General features: G+C 42.4%; 1 protein-coding gene across 1 annotated transcript; it reads left to right on the forward strand.

Annotated features, from left to right (window-relative positions):
• Positions 1–8414: 8414 nt before the first annotated feature.
• On the forward strand, positions 8415–13096 carry LOC141257944 (interleukin-17F-like). The gene is made up of 3 exons (XM_073672949.1): positions 8415–8696; positions 11194–11396; positions 12598–13096. The coding sequence occupies exons 1-3, from the start codon at positions 8670–8672 to the stop codon at positions 12833–12835; spliced, it is 468 nt and encodes a 155-aa protein (XP_073529050.1). The 5' UTR covers positions 8415–8669; the 3' UTR covers positions 12836–13096.
• Positions 13097–17227: the final 4131 nt, after the last annotated feature.

The raw sequence follows: 17227 nt of genomic DNA on the forward strand, positions 1-17227 counted from the left end.
GAAGAGAAGAAAGATGAATATTAGCAATGCCATTTTCTAACTGCCAGGGCACTTTGCTAAATTATGGCACTTCGATAAAGTATGCATAAATGCTATATGCATAAATGCTATATGCATAAATGCCTCCCCTTAACTAAGTCTCAATATATAGGGACGTATCTGCTTAGATCTGCACAGATTTAACTCATTAACAATCAATCACTAGCTTAAAAGACAACAGGAGACCATAAAGTGCAGGGAAAAAAAAAAAAAAACAGACTAGTAAACTCGGCATGGATCATAAACTCTTAAAGTAAGTGTGATGACCTTTAAGTATCATGGAATAAAAAAGCTAGAGGAGTGAAAAATATATACCAGAAATTGATAGGCTGCAGAGCATTGCATGGAGATATAATGCAGTTTTCAGGACAGATCACACAAGCAGTGAAAAATATATACCAGAAATTGATAGGCTGCAGAGCATTGCATGGAGATATAATGCAGTTTTCAGGACAGATCACACAAGCAGTGAAAAATATATACCAGAAATTGATAGGCTGCAGAGCATTGCATGGAGATATAATGCAGTTTTCAGGACAGATCACACAAGCAGTGAAAAATATATACCAGAAATTGATAGGCTGCAGAGCATTGCATGGAGATATAATGCAGTTTTCAGGACAGATCACACAAGCAGTGAAAAATATATACCAGAAATTGATAGGCTGCAGAGCATTGCATGGAGATATAATGCAGTTTTCAGGACAGATCACACAAGCAGTGAAAAATATATACCAGAAATTGATAGGCTGCAGAGCATTGCATGGAGATATAATGCAGTTTTCAGGACAGATCACACAAGCAGTGAAAAATATATACCAGAAATTGATAGGCTGCAGAGCATTGCATGGAGATATAATGCAGTTTTCAGGACAGATCACACAAGCAGTGAAAAATATATACCAGAAATTGATAGGCTGCAGAGCATTGCATGGAGATATAATGCAGTTTTCAGGACAGATCACACAAGCAGTGAAAAATATATACCAGAAATTGATAGGCTGCAGAGCATTGCATGGAGATATAATGCAGTTTTCAGGACAGATCACACAAGCAGTGAAAAATATATACCTGTAAGAAGAGAAGAAAGATGAATATTAGCAATGCCATTTTCTAACTGCCAGGGCACTTTGCTAAATTATGGCACTTCGATAAAGTATGCATAAATGCTATATGCATAAATGCCCCCGCATAAATAGACAACACTTCTTCCCTTTATGGGAGGCATACTTCTTTCAACGTTACTGGTTACACTATACAACCATTATAAACACTTTCTTCACATTTATAAAACATTTCTTTTGCATATAAAACATTTTCTCATATAAACATTCTTCATACTTTGGCATTTTGGTCATATCAAAAACAATTTTCACATAAAATCTTCAAGTAAACTTTTTCAATAAGGTGCAACTTGAGAACACGAATAAGAGGGACCCGTCCCAAACCCTCAACGGAGGCCTTGGGGTGGCAACAGGGCTTAGACGATCCAGATGCTGGACCTCGTCTTCGGCCACCTCCAACGGGTTTTTGTTCTGAGGTCACTTGTAGTTCTTATAAAACCAATAAGGGGCACCTTAAGAGGTGCAACTATTTACAAAAAGTGGCTGCTCCCAGTCCTCAGCCGGTTAGTCTTTGGACCTGTTACGAATAACTAAGTAAACGGGCAACAACATACAAACTTTGAACTTGCAGTGTCCATTCTGCATTCCCTGATGGGTAACTTATATACAGTTTCCAAAGTTTTTGCTCCACCTACTATACTTAGTAAGGGTGCTCCCTCCAGGGAGGATCTGGTCCACCGCATGCTGACCCAGCCGGGTCTTCAGCATGGTAGGGTGTTGTCTCCTCCTGGTGGACATTGAGGGCATAGCAGCCCCTTACTCCTCGGTGACGGGTGTAGGACACGGTGTCCCCGGGATACAGGTCCCCATCTGGGTGTCCCTCTGGCAGGTGGAACTCCACGTCTCTTCTGTTTACAAACAGATCCGTGCCTGACAGCGAGTCCTGGATGAACCGACATCCTTTGTTAAGGTTAAATTTTACTATGGCCCCGGTGATTCGGGGACCGCTGGTGGTCTGCTGACTTCTGCGGGTCCTGGTCTTCTCCTCCATATTTTTGGCCTCGAGCTGCTCCCACCGCACATGCCGTAAGCTGCGCTCCCTCTCGAACTGGATCAGTTGCTGGTGGCAGAACTTTTTGCGGCGGGCGGCAGCTGCCCTTGTCTCCTGGGAGAACTCCATTAGGTCCTCCCTAGAGCAATCCCACTCGAATTGGGCCTCGTCTTCCGGCAACTGGGAGACGGCGGCGGTGGGCTGCGAAGCAAGCAGGAGCGAAGGCTGCTGGTCCTCTACCTCCGCGGACCAGTCCCACTGGTGATGCCCGTACATCCATGCGGGTGTCGGAGGGGGCGGTTCCTGGAGGGGGCCCAGGAGCGGGCCTGCGTCGCTGGCATACGAAGGTGGTTCCGGGGCCTGGAGAGTGCTTAGGACGGGCGCGCTTTGGTGAGAGTGCAGCGAGCACGCAGCGGCGTCACCCAGGGTTAAAGGGCCTGGCTCGGGCATTGGGAGCGGGGTGGTTTCAGTGCCGCCCAGGATTAGCGGTTCCACCATGGGACCCAGGAACAGGTCGACGCTTGCAGCGCTCGGGATGGGGAGACTTCCCATACCTGCTCCCGCGGTTGCTCCTGCGTCACTCACGACCTCCCGACTCTGCTCTCGGTCCTCGGAGGCTGGGGCGCTGCCGATGCCTGGCAACGTTGCTGGCTGTCGTGCCGCCATCCGCTGCTCCATCTCCCGCTTCCACTCCTCAATGGCGTCCCGCTGGGCCCTGGCCATCCTCCGGCCCAGGTCTTCCATGCCGGCGTGGAGGAATTCGGTGTCCTCTCGGGGGAGCTTGGCCACCAGCTCCTCCAGGGTATAAGGCTCTTCGGCCTGCAGCATGTCGCTGGCAGGGTCTCCGGTGCTGCTGCGGTCCATGTCCTTTCCCGGGTGCGGCCTGTCTGTACTGGTCCAGACCACACCCTGTTTCTCAGTTTTCCTGCCTCCCCTCCCCTTTCGGGGGCGGTCCCAGGGCAGTCTGCTGTCGGTCACTTCCAAGGGCAGCCCCCCCACGTCGATGGACACATCCGCACACATAATAACTGCTGCTTGGGGTGGGCCCCGCTTTTGGCGCCATTCTGGGACCTGGCCCACGATGGGAGGTGACCTTTGGTTGTTGTTTGGCTGGCACATAATGGCGCCCGTTCTTCAGGGGTGGGCGCCACAATCAGTAGAAAACACAGTCTTTTAGGCACACAATACCCGATGGTAACGGGTGGGTTACATATCCTGCCGACTACGCCAAAGTTGATGCGCCCCCTGGGCCGTGGGGATACCCGGAGCCGGGCCTTGTAGATGCTGGGGGTTGTAGTCACCGTGGCGGCGACCCGGTCCGTGACCCAGGGCGGTCAAACCAGGGTAGTCTATGTGTGTCTGTTATGTATAATCCGACTACGCCACCTGTGGAAAGCGGTTATTGAGAACCGCCGCTGCGGAGCAGTCCGCTGAAGCTGGTGGTATGTGCAGCAAGGTGATGCAACTCCCCACAGGAAGAGTGTAGCTTCAGGGCAGCGCGTATGGATGATGGTGGTGATGGTGCAAGGTGTCGTGGTGCAAGAATAATCACAACCGATGCAGTCCCAGATCCTTTACTCACGGTTAAAGCAGTTCCAGTTACAGGGCCAGTGTAAGAGCCCACGGCGTCCTGTGTTCCGCAGTGAGGGGCTCGGATGACCCTCAGATATCTCCAGAGTATTTATCAGGACCCCCTTCTGTGTGTCCTTTCTGGCCTTCTCCCTGCACCTCACACCTAGTAACACTCCTGTCCGGTGTCCTCGAGCCTTGGTGGGCGATGTGTGTTCCGTCCCCTGGGTCCTATGCGGCCACCTTCCTAGTACACTGGTATGGACTTATGGTCTGCGGTATTTGAAATGCTGCAGCCTCCGGTTCTCTAGTTAGGCTTTGTAGCTCTTTGCTAGTTAAGGGACCGGTTCCCTTTTTACGGCCTGACCCCCGTACCTCCTGGCAGCGGTGGGCGTACGGGTGGCTTGCTGCACGGCCCGTACCCCTGGGGTCCCTTCTCTTCTCGTCCTGGAGCCTCTCCTGCTCCCCTTGTCTCTCCCTTCTCCTTCAGGCTCAGGCCTCCTGACTTGGTCCGCCTTTGGAGCAGAGCTCGTGCAGAGCCTCTGCTCCTGTCACTTCTCCCCACAACTCCAACTCCCCTCTCCACTCCCTGAACCAAGATGGTTCCTTCCTTTTATACCTCCTACTCAGTGCTCCCAGGATCTACGTCCTCCACCCATCCACTACTTAGTTCCCCTTCTCTAAGTGGTTCCTCCCCACTCCAGCCAGGGATCAGGGACTGTGCTCTCCCGTAGGAGCAATCTCGCCCTGTCCCCCTGAAATGTGGTGTAGTGGATGTAGTGTTAGGGTCCTGAGCCATACCCCTTCCTTACCTGAGAGTGAGATACCACACCTCTGCGTGAGATGCAATACCTCTGTTGCGACCGAACCCTCAGGGACGCCACAGTTTCAGCCTTTCTTCCAAGAATGGGAGACAGAAGGACAAGTGAAGGATCTTTGTACACCACATGGACATCTTCCGGATTAAGCTACCCTGGTTCTGAAGGTAATTCCCTGGAGGGGTCTTAGAATGTGCGAGATCAGGACTTGTCAAGGAAGCTCCTTGACAAAAGGGTTCTGTAACCCATTTTCAAAGAACTGTCTTCGAGAGGAGTGTGGCAATGTGCTGGAAAGCATGGATCACTTCCTGCTTTATTGTCCCTTTAACAGAAAGGTGAATAACAGGGTGAGTGCCTCATTGGTTGGCTGGTCCATCATTTTTATCTGGAATGGGCATTTGGAGCACTCGGAGACCTGGGTGAGTTGGGACCGCTGCACCTCATTTCAAGTTTGCTTAGTAGTTAGGTACCACACGTGACACGTATGGTACTTAGTATCCATGCGTAAAATCCTCCCAGTGATCTATGTGATTAGGACCATACTTGGTGACCAGGTGAAGGTGCGTTATTTGGAGTATGAGAGACAGGGCAAACGTAGGGCCGCTCTTCTCTGGGGGTCTTTTGTTTTAGTGTGTCCTAGTCTAGTCATCAACTTTCCTGGTGGCGGGCAGTTTATGACACCGTAGAGTTTTGTTTTGCTCAGTATACAGTAACGTAAGGCTGCAGCCCCTGAATTTGGGCCTTGTTGGTTGTGGTTAATACCTTGTAGTCATTTTATTGTGAAGGGACACTTCTACCAAGCAGGGAATATACAAGGATTTTTGGATTGCAATTATATGTGGCTTTAGAAGTATTAGATTGCAAGCTCTGCAGACTGAAACTACAGTGAATACATTTTGTAAGCAGGATCTTTGCATTATTAGCAAATAAGATGTGCTGAAGTGCTGAGATTTATGCACATAACTAGCGAATCCATATACGACCATCTAATAATAGTTATTCATCTTGACTCTATGTCTCTATTTTTAGAAAGTTGAGGTGGCTTCAGTGGTATGCTGCCATTTATCTCAAATTCAGGTCTCACACTTGTGCTTTTAACCACTGAGGCTTCCTTAACTGAACTTTCCGGTAACTTTACTGAAATCATGACATAATTTATATCTTTGTCTAGTCTTCTGATGTGCGTTAATGGAAAAAATAAAGAAAATTCAGAACATAGTAAAAAAAAACCTCAAATATGTAAAAATCAGTGGCCTTATTTTATCTACTGTGAGGTCCCACTGTTAGAATTCATTTCATTTTTGCATGGTCCCAAATATTGGACATAATTGGTCCTTTAACTACGAGAAGACTGAGAAGATTGACCACAAGTCCATAACTTATGACCCACCAGAAATTAAGACTTTTATACTCTCTCTATGCTCTACACTGACTACAATGCCTGATCGAAAGCCCCATAATTTGGCACAGTTTATGGAAAGCCACTATGGTGGGATCTATGAGGTCATATGAAAGTGAAGGGGTCTTTGGATGTCTTGATTCACCACTTTACCGATATGTGTGAGAACATGATAGGGCCATGAACATACAGTAGATACATTTAAGGAACCCCAAATCTATAATTAACAGTAATTAAAAAAAAGCAAAAAACATATTTATACATTTTTAAATGGGTATTCCAGTCTAAGTTACTGGATAAATGGTAGAAGGGTTCTGTCTCTCTGTCCCCACTTGGTTGCAAGACTGAAAAGACCACCTGGCCAATAACACTGGTGGCTTCTCAGGGATCTCAGCAACACTCTTACTAGATTCCTTGCTTCAGGGGTACCGAGACAGTCACAACAGCAGCAAAAAGTACTGCACTACAATGCCAGGGTCCTCCTGGCAGCACTCTCTCAGGCGTGGCAAGCTGCCACGCAGACTAGACTTTCCAACTCCGATTACAGTTCCTGCTGTATAACAACTGGCTATATTGCCCCCGGTGTATAACATTTGGCCTCATTGCCCCTGATGTATGCGGCCCCAATGCTCCCAATGTATAACATCCAGTCACTCGCCATGCCATCCGCCATTGCCATTACTAACATGTGACAGAATGGCTCGTCGTAAAGAACTCACTGATACCAGAGGGGTCCTGTAATAGGAGCCACCGGTGTAACAAGTCCTTTTGTGACATTTCTTCATTCTAAATCTTCCCCCATCACCTGTGAATGATATTACTGAGAAGTGGAAGGAACCACAGCAACTCAACCAGGAAGTGGAGACCCCATAATGCTACAGAGCGGGGGTGCCGAGTGCTGAGGAGCAGAGGGCAGAAAAGTCACCAACGCTCTGCTGACCCCATAATGGCAGAGTCCAGATCTCCTCCGGTGTGACATCAGCACAGTCACTGTCCCTCTGCCGAGAGCTTAATGGCCGAGCATCTGCATGCAGTCTTACATAGCCAAGCACAATGCCGAGCATTGGATGGAGTGGTGTAAAGCTGCCACCACTGGACTCTGGAGGAGACGTGTTCTGTATAGAGGCGGATCACACTTATCTATCTGGTGTCTGATGAATTAGTCTGGGTTTGGTGAATGCCAGCAGAACGGTACCCCCTCACTGCATTGTGCCTGCTGTACAGTTTGGTGGTAGAGAGTTAATGTTATGGCCTTGTTTTTCAGGGGTCAGCCTCTGCCCCTTAGTTCAAGTGAAGGGAAATCTTAATACTTTAGCATGAGAAGACATTTTGGGGAATTGTAGCTCCCAGCTTTGTGAGAAAAGTTTGGGAAAGGCCTTTTTATTGGAATGATTTAAGCTCAAAGTAAATTTTATATCCAGAAAAACTATTAAACCTTGTGAATAATTTAACATGAACTCCAGACCCTATTTCTTGTGGTTGAATCTTTCAACAAAATGAAAGTGGTTGTCCCCTAACTTTTATTATTTAAAAAATGGGCCCCTGATAGGTCTTAAAATAATAGAAAATTCATATACTTACTGTGCCTACCAGAAAAAATAAATAATGTACATATTTCTTACAGCATATGATATAATTCAATTGTGGGTTATTTGTTGTTATGTTGAGGGACTCAAAATGCCTCAAGAACAGGTGAGCATTAGTTAGGGGTGAAACACACCCCCATAGCAGTCCCCCTTATCTGCTGATCGCATTATGACCTACAGCAAATCTATTACAAACAAGTAAAAACTGTTTTCAGTGCTATTTTGTGTAACTAGTAGGATGTTGAATTCCACTCATTATTGATGGGAAATGTAGGAATACAGAGATATTACATCTAAAGTCAAATGGAGAAGAATTTGGGTGACATAACTCAGCACCATTAATTAAATTTATAATGATAGGAGAATTCTATATTTGCAAGTCTCCAGATTACAATACATTTCGAGGCTCTATCTATCTATCTATCTCTCATATGTCTCTATCTATCTACAATAACTATTATCTATCTCATATATATCCTTCAGCATCATGTGCATCAATTTTTTCATGTCCATTTCAGAGGATTAAGGAGCAAAAATTCTTGCAAGAAATCTGCCACATGTGAATATATTTTTATATCGACCTGGTTCTTCATATTATTACCAGCCATTGTAATATTAACATGATTTATTCTCTTTATTCACTGTAATTTAATATTTGTAAGAATTTTTATAACTGACATTTTTGGAAATTGGATAATAAAATGCAGAGAGAATGAAATGTCTAGTAGCATCATAAATAGAGATACATAGAAACACTTGACGTGAGGCTAGACACGAAGAACATCAATAACTAGAAAGCCTCATTACAGAAAACCACAACCTGCTTCCCCTGTGACGTATTGTCAATATGCAAATCTGTTACTGAATTCCTCACCCTGGACTCCCTGCGATGGTTAATTATCAGCAGATTCCAGCTCAGGAAGCCTATCACCATCTATGATTTCTGCTAACACTTTCCTACTTGACACCAACCTGGTTTAGTGCAAAAATGTCACAAGGGAAACCGCTCCACACTGAAACCACAGACTGAACCAGATCTCAATGGCAGGTTCTGTATATAATGCAGAGGGGTAGACCTGAGCCCCTCACAGCCCTCACCTGCTCCAACCCAGCAACAGCCAGAGAGTAGAAGACAGCAGCACCATGGACATCCCCACTGCACCCTGCAAGGTAACAATGCCACCCGCTGCTTCCAACGTGCCGCCACCAAGTGCCGTACCGCTATATACTCACCAGGAATTCTGTTTGTAAAAATGTGGTGCCAAATTTTATTTTATTAGTTTTTTTTATTTTAATATTATTCATATTATTTTCTATAATTTATATTCTTATTCTTATTATACTATTCATACTATTATTGTTTATTACTATTTTATGTCTTATAATTTATTACATGCCATTGATGTTATTAATACATTTATTATTTTTTTTATTATGGGTTATTATTCAATTAATTCAATGGATATTTATTTTTATAGAACTTTTTATATAAGTTTCACCAAGTTATTATATTAAACGAGTATTTTTTTTACCAATATTGCATAAAATATAATACAATTATAACTGAACTGGGATGCAAACAGATATTTTTAATATTATCTATTATTATATATTTATTTTTTTCTTATTTTTGATTACTATACAATACTATACAATGTATTCAAATATAATTTACAATAGAATTGAATACTTATTTTTATGTAGATTTCACCAGGTTATTTTATTACTATTTATTATCTATCTATCTCATATCTATCTATCTATCTATCTATCTATCTATCTATCTATCTATCTATCTATCTATCTATCATCTATCACCTATCTATCTATCTATCTATCTATAATTTATCTATCTATTATCTATCTATCTATCTATCTATCATCTATCTATTAACTATCTTTCTTCTATTATCTATTATCTTTCTATCTATCTATCTATCTATTATCTATCTATCTATCACATATTTATCTATCTATCATCTATCTATCATCTATCTATTATCTATCATCTATCTATCTATCATCTATTATCTATCTATCATCTATCTATCTATCTATCATCTATCTATTATCTATCTATCTATCTATCTATCATCTATCTATTATCTATCATCTATCTATCTATCATCTATCTATCTATCCTCTATCTATCATCTATCTATCTATTATCTATCTATCTATCATCTATCTATCTATTATCTATCTATCATCTATCTATCTATCATCTATTATCTATCTATCATCTATCTATCATCTATCTCTCTATCTCATATCTATCTCTCTTAGTCATTCTGTATCTGTCATGCGGTTTCACTTTTCGTAATCAGTCCATTGAAATAAATTCATATAAATATTTGCTATACACATTTGTAACGTAGTAAATAAAATTCATGGAGAAAAGTGGTAGTGTATGTACCCTATGTGGAACATATATTATATTATATCCAGTCTATACATATATGTCTCTCAACTACCATAATGCGGACCATGTCAGGGCCAAATCGTCAGTAACAACAAAAGAGCAAACCAGAAAACATACGAAACAAAGGCCACTAGTAATATGCAAAGCAATCAAAATTTTATTACAGAATTATAACAAGCACAAAGGGGGTAAAGTGCAGAGTGCAGACGGTAAAAACCACAAGAATCGCCCCATGCAGCAGCTGCCATAAGTTATATATATAAAATTATACCCAATTTTCAAGAATACCAGGTAGGCAGGTACAAGTAGTAGGTAGAAAAACGTAATCAAACAGTGTATATCAAACAATGTATATTGTCTAGCTAGATGTACCAAGCTGTAATACCCACAGAGCCCTGTACATATGCCTGAATGGCTGAAGAGATATAATCTGATTCAAGGCTGTCCCTAAATAATTAATTATATAGTGTAATACACACACATTTGTATCCAATAGTAAAAGGGGTCACCATAGCCCTGTGTATACATACCAGGGAATAAAATATAGAAAGGGCAGGTACAAGGGCATGTAATGGAGGCTGCACACGTGGAGCTACCGCTCCGACGCGCGTTTCGGTTTCCCTTCGTCAGGAGGCATGCCATTGATGTTATTAATACATTTATTGTTCTTTTTTATTTTAGATTATTATTCAATGGATATTTATTTCTATAGAACTTTTTATATAAGTTTCACCAAGTTATTATATTAAACGAGTATTTTTTTTTACCAATATTGCATAAAATATAATACAATTATAGCTGAAGTGGGATTCAAACAGATATTTTTAATATTATCTATTATTATATATTTATTTTTTTCTTATTTTTGATTACTATACAATACTATACAATGTATTCAAATATAATTTACAATAGAATTGAATACTTATTTTTATGTAGATTTCACCAGGTTATTTTATTACTATCTATTATCTATTTATTATCTATCTATCTATCTATCTATTATCTATCTATCACCTATCTATCAATCTATCTCTCTATCTATTATCTATCTATTATCTATCTATCATCTATTATCTATCTATCATCTATCTATCTATCATCTATCTCTCTATCTCATATCTATCTCTCTTAGTCATTCTGTATCTGTCATGCGGTTTCACTTTTCATAATCAGTACATTGAAATAAATTCATATAAATATTTTCTATACACATTTGTAACCTAATATCCTTCTCACATTCAGTTCTCAGTCCTTTTGCTCCTCCTCGGAGTCTCCACCTTGATGTCCGTCCAGTGTCTGGATCTTCATCATCTCAAGAAAGGAGGATGTCCTCCCATCACTAAGCTCCCGGCTACAGTGAAAATCAGCCTGAACTTGACAGGACAGGACTCGCTCCTCCTGAGCGGGGATGTGAATAAGCGCTCCACCTCTCCTTGGGAGTACAGGTAATGTGCATTCACCCATATCATCAGACAGGCTTTATATGTAAGACGTAATGTTATGTTACATATCATGATACATGAGCACAGGCAGCAAGAATAGATAAATATTGCACTAAGCAGGGGTGTAACTATCATTGCTCCAGCCCTAGAGGAGTGTCAGGAGCCCGGCCCCCGCTCACTGACAGGTGACTGAGAAGTAGTAATATAAACAGCAGCTGACAGCAAATACTTCATAAAAAAATAGGATAGTAGTGCCATAGACCTGATATTCTATATAAAGGGAAACCACATACCAGAACAAGGCTCCTGCACATGATTAGGATCCGTCTCTTGGTCTATAACTGTAAGGGTATGTGCACACGTTGAGTATTTGGTGCAGAGATTTCTGCACTGTTTCTGAATCTCTTGGCGGGAAAAGCGTAGCAGCTGCAAAATCCTGCATTTTTTCCGCGTTTTTACTGTATTTTTTATTTGCCTTTTTGGTGCAAATTTTTCCCCATTCATTACTATGGGTGAAATCTGCAGCACAAAATGCTGAAAGAATTGACATTCTGCAGATAAAAATCTGCACCAAAGTGATAAATAAGCAATGTGTGCATGAGACTTTATAGGATTCTCATTCACTTCGCTGGCATCGGGAAAATTTTCAGATTTTTGTGACAAATCCTCACTGCAAAAACGCAGCAAAAAATGAATCAAAAACTCAGCAAAAATGCAGCAAAATCGCAGCATAGAAAGCTATAAACCATAATCTTTTGCACAGTATTCCCAGTTTATATTTTGTGCCACTCTTCAATAAAAACCCGTGTCCTGTGAGAGTTGTAGGTTTTTGGGAAGCTTCACCTTATTACTAGTTTCACAAAGTAGCGTCGGAGGTGAAACTTCAATCAGGAATGAAAATAGTGCTGAGAGGGCCATGGTGCTCGGTAATATAGGTAAGGGGGATATGGTGCTTGTTTACCCCTTTGGTTTTTCCTTTGCATCCTATTTAGAAGGACTTATAGAGAGGGGATCCCCACTCCAGGTCCCGTAACAGAGCCAACCTATCCTGCCCCTTCCCCCAGGGATCCCATGTCAGCTGCATGGTCCAAGGGCCAATGGCTTCAGTCTAACTGCCCATTTATTGCTCCTTTACATGTATTGTAGTTTAGTCAAAGTTAGATCAATATCTTCATTTATCATTTTTATTTCTTTTTGTCCTTAGCTATGACAGAAATATGAACCGTCACCCTATTGTCATTGCTGAAGCCAAGTGTGAGATGGCCGGATGCATCGATGCCAACGGAAATGTGGTCAACAACCTAAATTCCGTTCCCATCAGACAAGAGATCTTGGTTCTTCACCGTGAGATAAAGGGATGCGCCCCCGTCTTCAAGCTGGAGAAAAAGATGGTGACCGTAGGCTGCACCTGCGTCCGACCCATCATCGAAGAGCAGCTATAAAGAGGAGAGGCTCCAGTTCCGACACTAGAGAAATCCTCGAAGACATAGAACTATCGTGTTTATCATATGTAGCAAGTTTTATACAAAATGTTGCCAAAAAATGAACGCTGCACTGGTTAAGTGCAGGTATTCTGGATGCAAATTGTCAACCGATATTTACTTTTTACATTTTTTTGTATTTATATATTTATACTTTTATATGAAAGTGACAAGTGATACAATGTATTTATTCTTATATGCGAAGGAACAATAATAAAACGTAAGATAAAGTAAAGAGAAAGTGTGGACTGGTACCTGAATAGCCCCATGGCTTCGAGGGTTTGTAAAAAAAAATAAATAAATATATACATGCGATTCTTCGTATTCCCTAGATCATAGGATAAGTAAAAGAGGCAGCTGCTTGGGATGTGAGCAGAGACATAACATGAAGCTTCTGGGCAATCAATAAAATATGAAACAGCGCCCCCCGCTGATGAAGTAGAGTTTGTGATAATGATATCTTCTAATGTCATAGAGAAGCCTTTAGGCTGATTTGTTACCAGATTTGCAAACTAGATACTTTATAAAATAGACCTGATAAGGCTGGTGTACTTGCTTTGAAAATCCATTTCGTAATTACTGTATATTCCTAATTTTAATATTGGCATTTTATGAGCCAAGATAAAGAGTGAGAGAGCTCATGAGTCCAAGTGTATTTAGTCTATGTCCACCCAGCCTGCCTGACAGCTGCAGCTTGTACTGAGCAGTGTGGGAGTTCAGCAGCGGCAGGGAGGAGGGACATTGAGGAGCTGTCAATCAGTCTAGGTTGGTGAGAAATCAACAGCATCAGGAAGGAGACACATGGGACGTGCACTGCAGTTTAAAAGTCACAGCCCATGATAATATTTGCACAAGCAGTACATATATCATATGACAATACAGGAAGGAACGCTGCTCCGGAAATGCATTAATTCCTCTTTAAAAAGTTATGCAATTCGGCCTAAGTAGTGGGGAATAATTTTTTGGGGCTGCATGAAAGTATGGCACAACACAGTCTCCTAACAAGTGGCAAACATTACTTATACTCAAGATACAATCACTTACACTTGGCAGAAACTTACTTCAAACCTTGGGTGGTCCTTGTTCTTCGTGCGATCACACTTCACTTACACCTCAGGTTTTTGTCCCTGTATTGTCTTACTCTTCACTCGCAGGTATTATACCCTGGGTCTCTACTCTGTTTGCCAGCCCTCTTAGCTCGTCAGTTCTTCAGATAGTGGTCAGTTGCCACACTTTTGGATACAACACCATACTCCCCACCAGGGCTGGACTGGCCAATTGGCAAATCTGGCAAATGCCAGATGGGCCAGTCCGGCTGTGGACAGCATAGAATGAGACACTGTTAACAACATTGGCTTCCTCAGGATGCTGGTACTGTTATCAGCTGTGGTGGACCACGGTGTAACTTTCTCTGGCTGGCCACAAGATACTTCTGGCCTGCTGTCTGCTAAAGACCAGCTCTATGCACGGGACGTTGATGGGCTCAATGATGTCACTGCATCGCGTTGCCAGCATCCACTGCAAGACAAAATAGAAGAGGAGACAGCAGCTGTGGAGGATCCAGAGGCTGGATTAGGTGAGCATGAGACTTGCTGTTTTTGAAGGCTGTGGTGACCATAAGACTGTGTGGGAGGACAATCATACTGAATTGGGAATGTGAGGGGTGCTATCATATTATATAAGGGACTGAGGGGGGACTATCATACTGTATTGGGGCTATAGGGGAACATCATATTATATGGGGCACTGGGGCTACCATGATACTATACTGGGGCTGTGAGGGGGCCACCACACTATAAGAGGTTGTAGGGACGACCATCATACTATACTGGGGGCTGTGGGGACCATTATACTGTATTGGGGCTGTTGGATTGACCATCATGCTATATGGAGGGTTGACGGGGAACCATCATACTGTATTGGGGCTGTGAGAGGGACAATCATACAATATGGAGGGCTGTGGGGGAACTATAATACTATATGGGAGGCTGTAGGGGGACCATCATATTGTATTGGGGTTGTGGGGGGACCATCATACTGTATTGGGGCTGTGGGAGAACCATCATACAACATGGGAGGCAATGGAGGATCATCATACTTTTTTGGGGCTGTGAGAGGGACCATCATACTATGTAGAGGGCTGTGGGTAAATCATCATACTGTAATGTGGCTGTGGGGGACCATCATACTGTATTGGGGCTGTGGAGGAACTATTATACTATATAAAGGTCTGTGGTGGGATCATCATACCATGTGATGGGACCATCATACTGTTTTGGGGCTGTGAGTGGACCATCATACTACATGGGGGTTCTGGGAGACCATCTTACTGTATTGTGGCTGTGAGAGGAACCATCACACTGTATTAGGGTGGTGGAGTGACCACCATGCCATATGGTGGGTGTGGGGGTGACTTTTATATTGTATTGGGGCTGTGAAGGGGACTATCATATTATATAGGGGGCTGTGGGGGATCATTATACTGTATTGGGGCTGTGGGGGATCATCATACTGTGTGGGGGGGCATATTTCTGTATATGGGCTGTGGGGGACATCATACTGTGTGAGGGAACCAGCATACTGTATTGGGGCTGTGGGGGATGATCATACTGTGTGGGAGATTGTGGAGGGACCATAATACTGTGTGGGGAACCCATCAACTGTTGGACTATCATCTGTGTGGGGGTTTGTAGAGACCATCAATTTTTTTAAATCTGACTAGTGTCACTTCATATGGTAATAACTCAGGAATGCTTCAAAGTATCCCAGTGATTTTGAGAATGATTTTTCATGACACATTGTACTTTATGTTAGTGGTAAACTTAGGCCAATATCTTTTGCGTTTATTTGTCTATAAATTGGGATTTTGTCAAAAATTTCGAAAAAATTCACAATTTTCAAACTTTCAGTTTTCTTTTCAATGTTTTATTTTTAAGGGAAATCAAGTACAATGAATAAAAAACAAAGCCAGTGCAATGAACTTATTTTGGAAATAGGAAATATTATGATTACAGAAGAAATGATGATTGTTCAGGAGATCTTCTGCGTTCATATCCTGGCGGTCTTATTAACTATGTTGGCCATTTTAGTGCATGCCGAAAAATGTTCCTTTTTTTAGATAAATGTAATCAACAGACAAAAACAGAATAAAGTGGGAGTAAAAAAGGTGGGTAGGTAAAACGAAGGGTACAGGAGGGAGAGAGGAGTGGGTTTAGGTGTCACCTATCTTGTGTTTTGACATGGGTGAAATTCCTTCCAAACTGCTCTGGAGTGAGATGTTGCTACTACAATGGGACTGGTCAGTTAATGAGATCTACACCAGTCACCATATACTATATGCGTGAGGTGGTAACGGAGACAAGCTGGGGGATAAAATTCTTTTTTTCTGCCATGGCGACCAATTCCTGTGGAAAGGGGTTAAATTGTGGTGGGTGAGGGCAGTTAATTCTTCAATGTGATAGAGCTGGTCTATTTTGATGAGCAGATGTTTCTTAAGAGGAGTGTTGGTTGTGCACCACAATGGGGGAATTAGAAGTTTGCTGGCCACTAGTATAAATGAGGCTAACTTAGATAAGAATTTATTGTTGGTCCTAACTGGGAAGTTTAGGAAGCCTTTCTCTGGAGTCAGGGTTGTGCGAGAATGGAGTAGCTCTGTTTTGATCTGAGAGACATCTCTCCAGAAGTCCTGAATGTTCAGGAGGACCACCATATGTGTAGATAGGATCCTTTGTCTCTACCGCATCTCCAACATCGATTGGGGGTGGTTGGGAACAACTCATGAGTCTGAAGAGGGGTTCTGTACCATTGTGTGACTATTTTCTACGAGTTTTCTGGAACTCTAACACAATGTGAGGGTCCATGACAAAAGTTGTAAATGTGTATGGTATGGATTTCCTTGAACGATATTTCTAAGTCTTTCTCCCATTTTAATATGAAGGCTCTTTTCAGAGGTGTATCCCATGTCAGCAGAAAGTATAAAGAAATGAGAGGATTTTTTGGGGGAGTTGTGTTTGTGAACAGAGAGATTCGTATGCAGTGAGCGACTTGAATGGGCGCCATGGGTCACACAGCATGACGCATCATCTCTTAGAGATTCGTAGTGGAGAACGGTGAGTTTGGACAGTGTGGAAAATGCCTTAATTTCCTGGTTGGTTATAAAGGTGCCATCTTTTAATAGGTGGTCTATTAGAGGGGAGGGGTCCAGCCCACCATGATTGTTGCACAGTGTGTTCAAAAACATGAGTTAAACACAAAATCTTTCTACTAGTTTTTATTTCCATGCATTAGGAACATTGCACACTGTTTTCTAATTCAAAACATGAAGAGAAATGTATATAATTTTTAACTAGTTTA

Source organism: Phyllobates terribilis, unplaced genomic scaffold (genome assembly GCF_046119375.1).
Source record: "Phyllobates terribilis strain yellow unplaced genomic scaffold, ASM4611937v1 Scaffold_3__8_contigs__length_932513732, whole genome shotgun sequence".
Lineage (NCBI taxonomy): Eukaryota > Metazoa > Chordata > Amphibia > Anura > Dendrobatidae > Phyllobates > Phyllobates terribilis.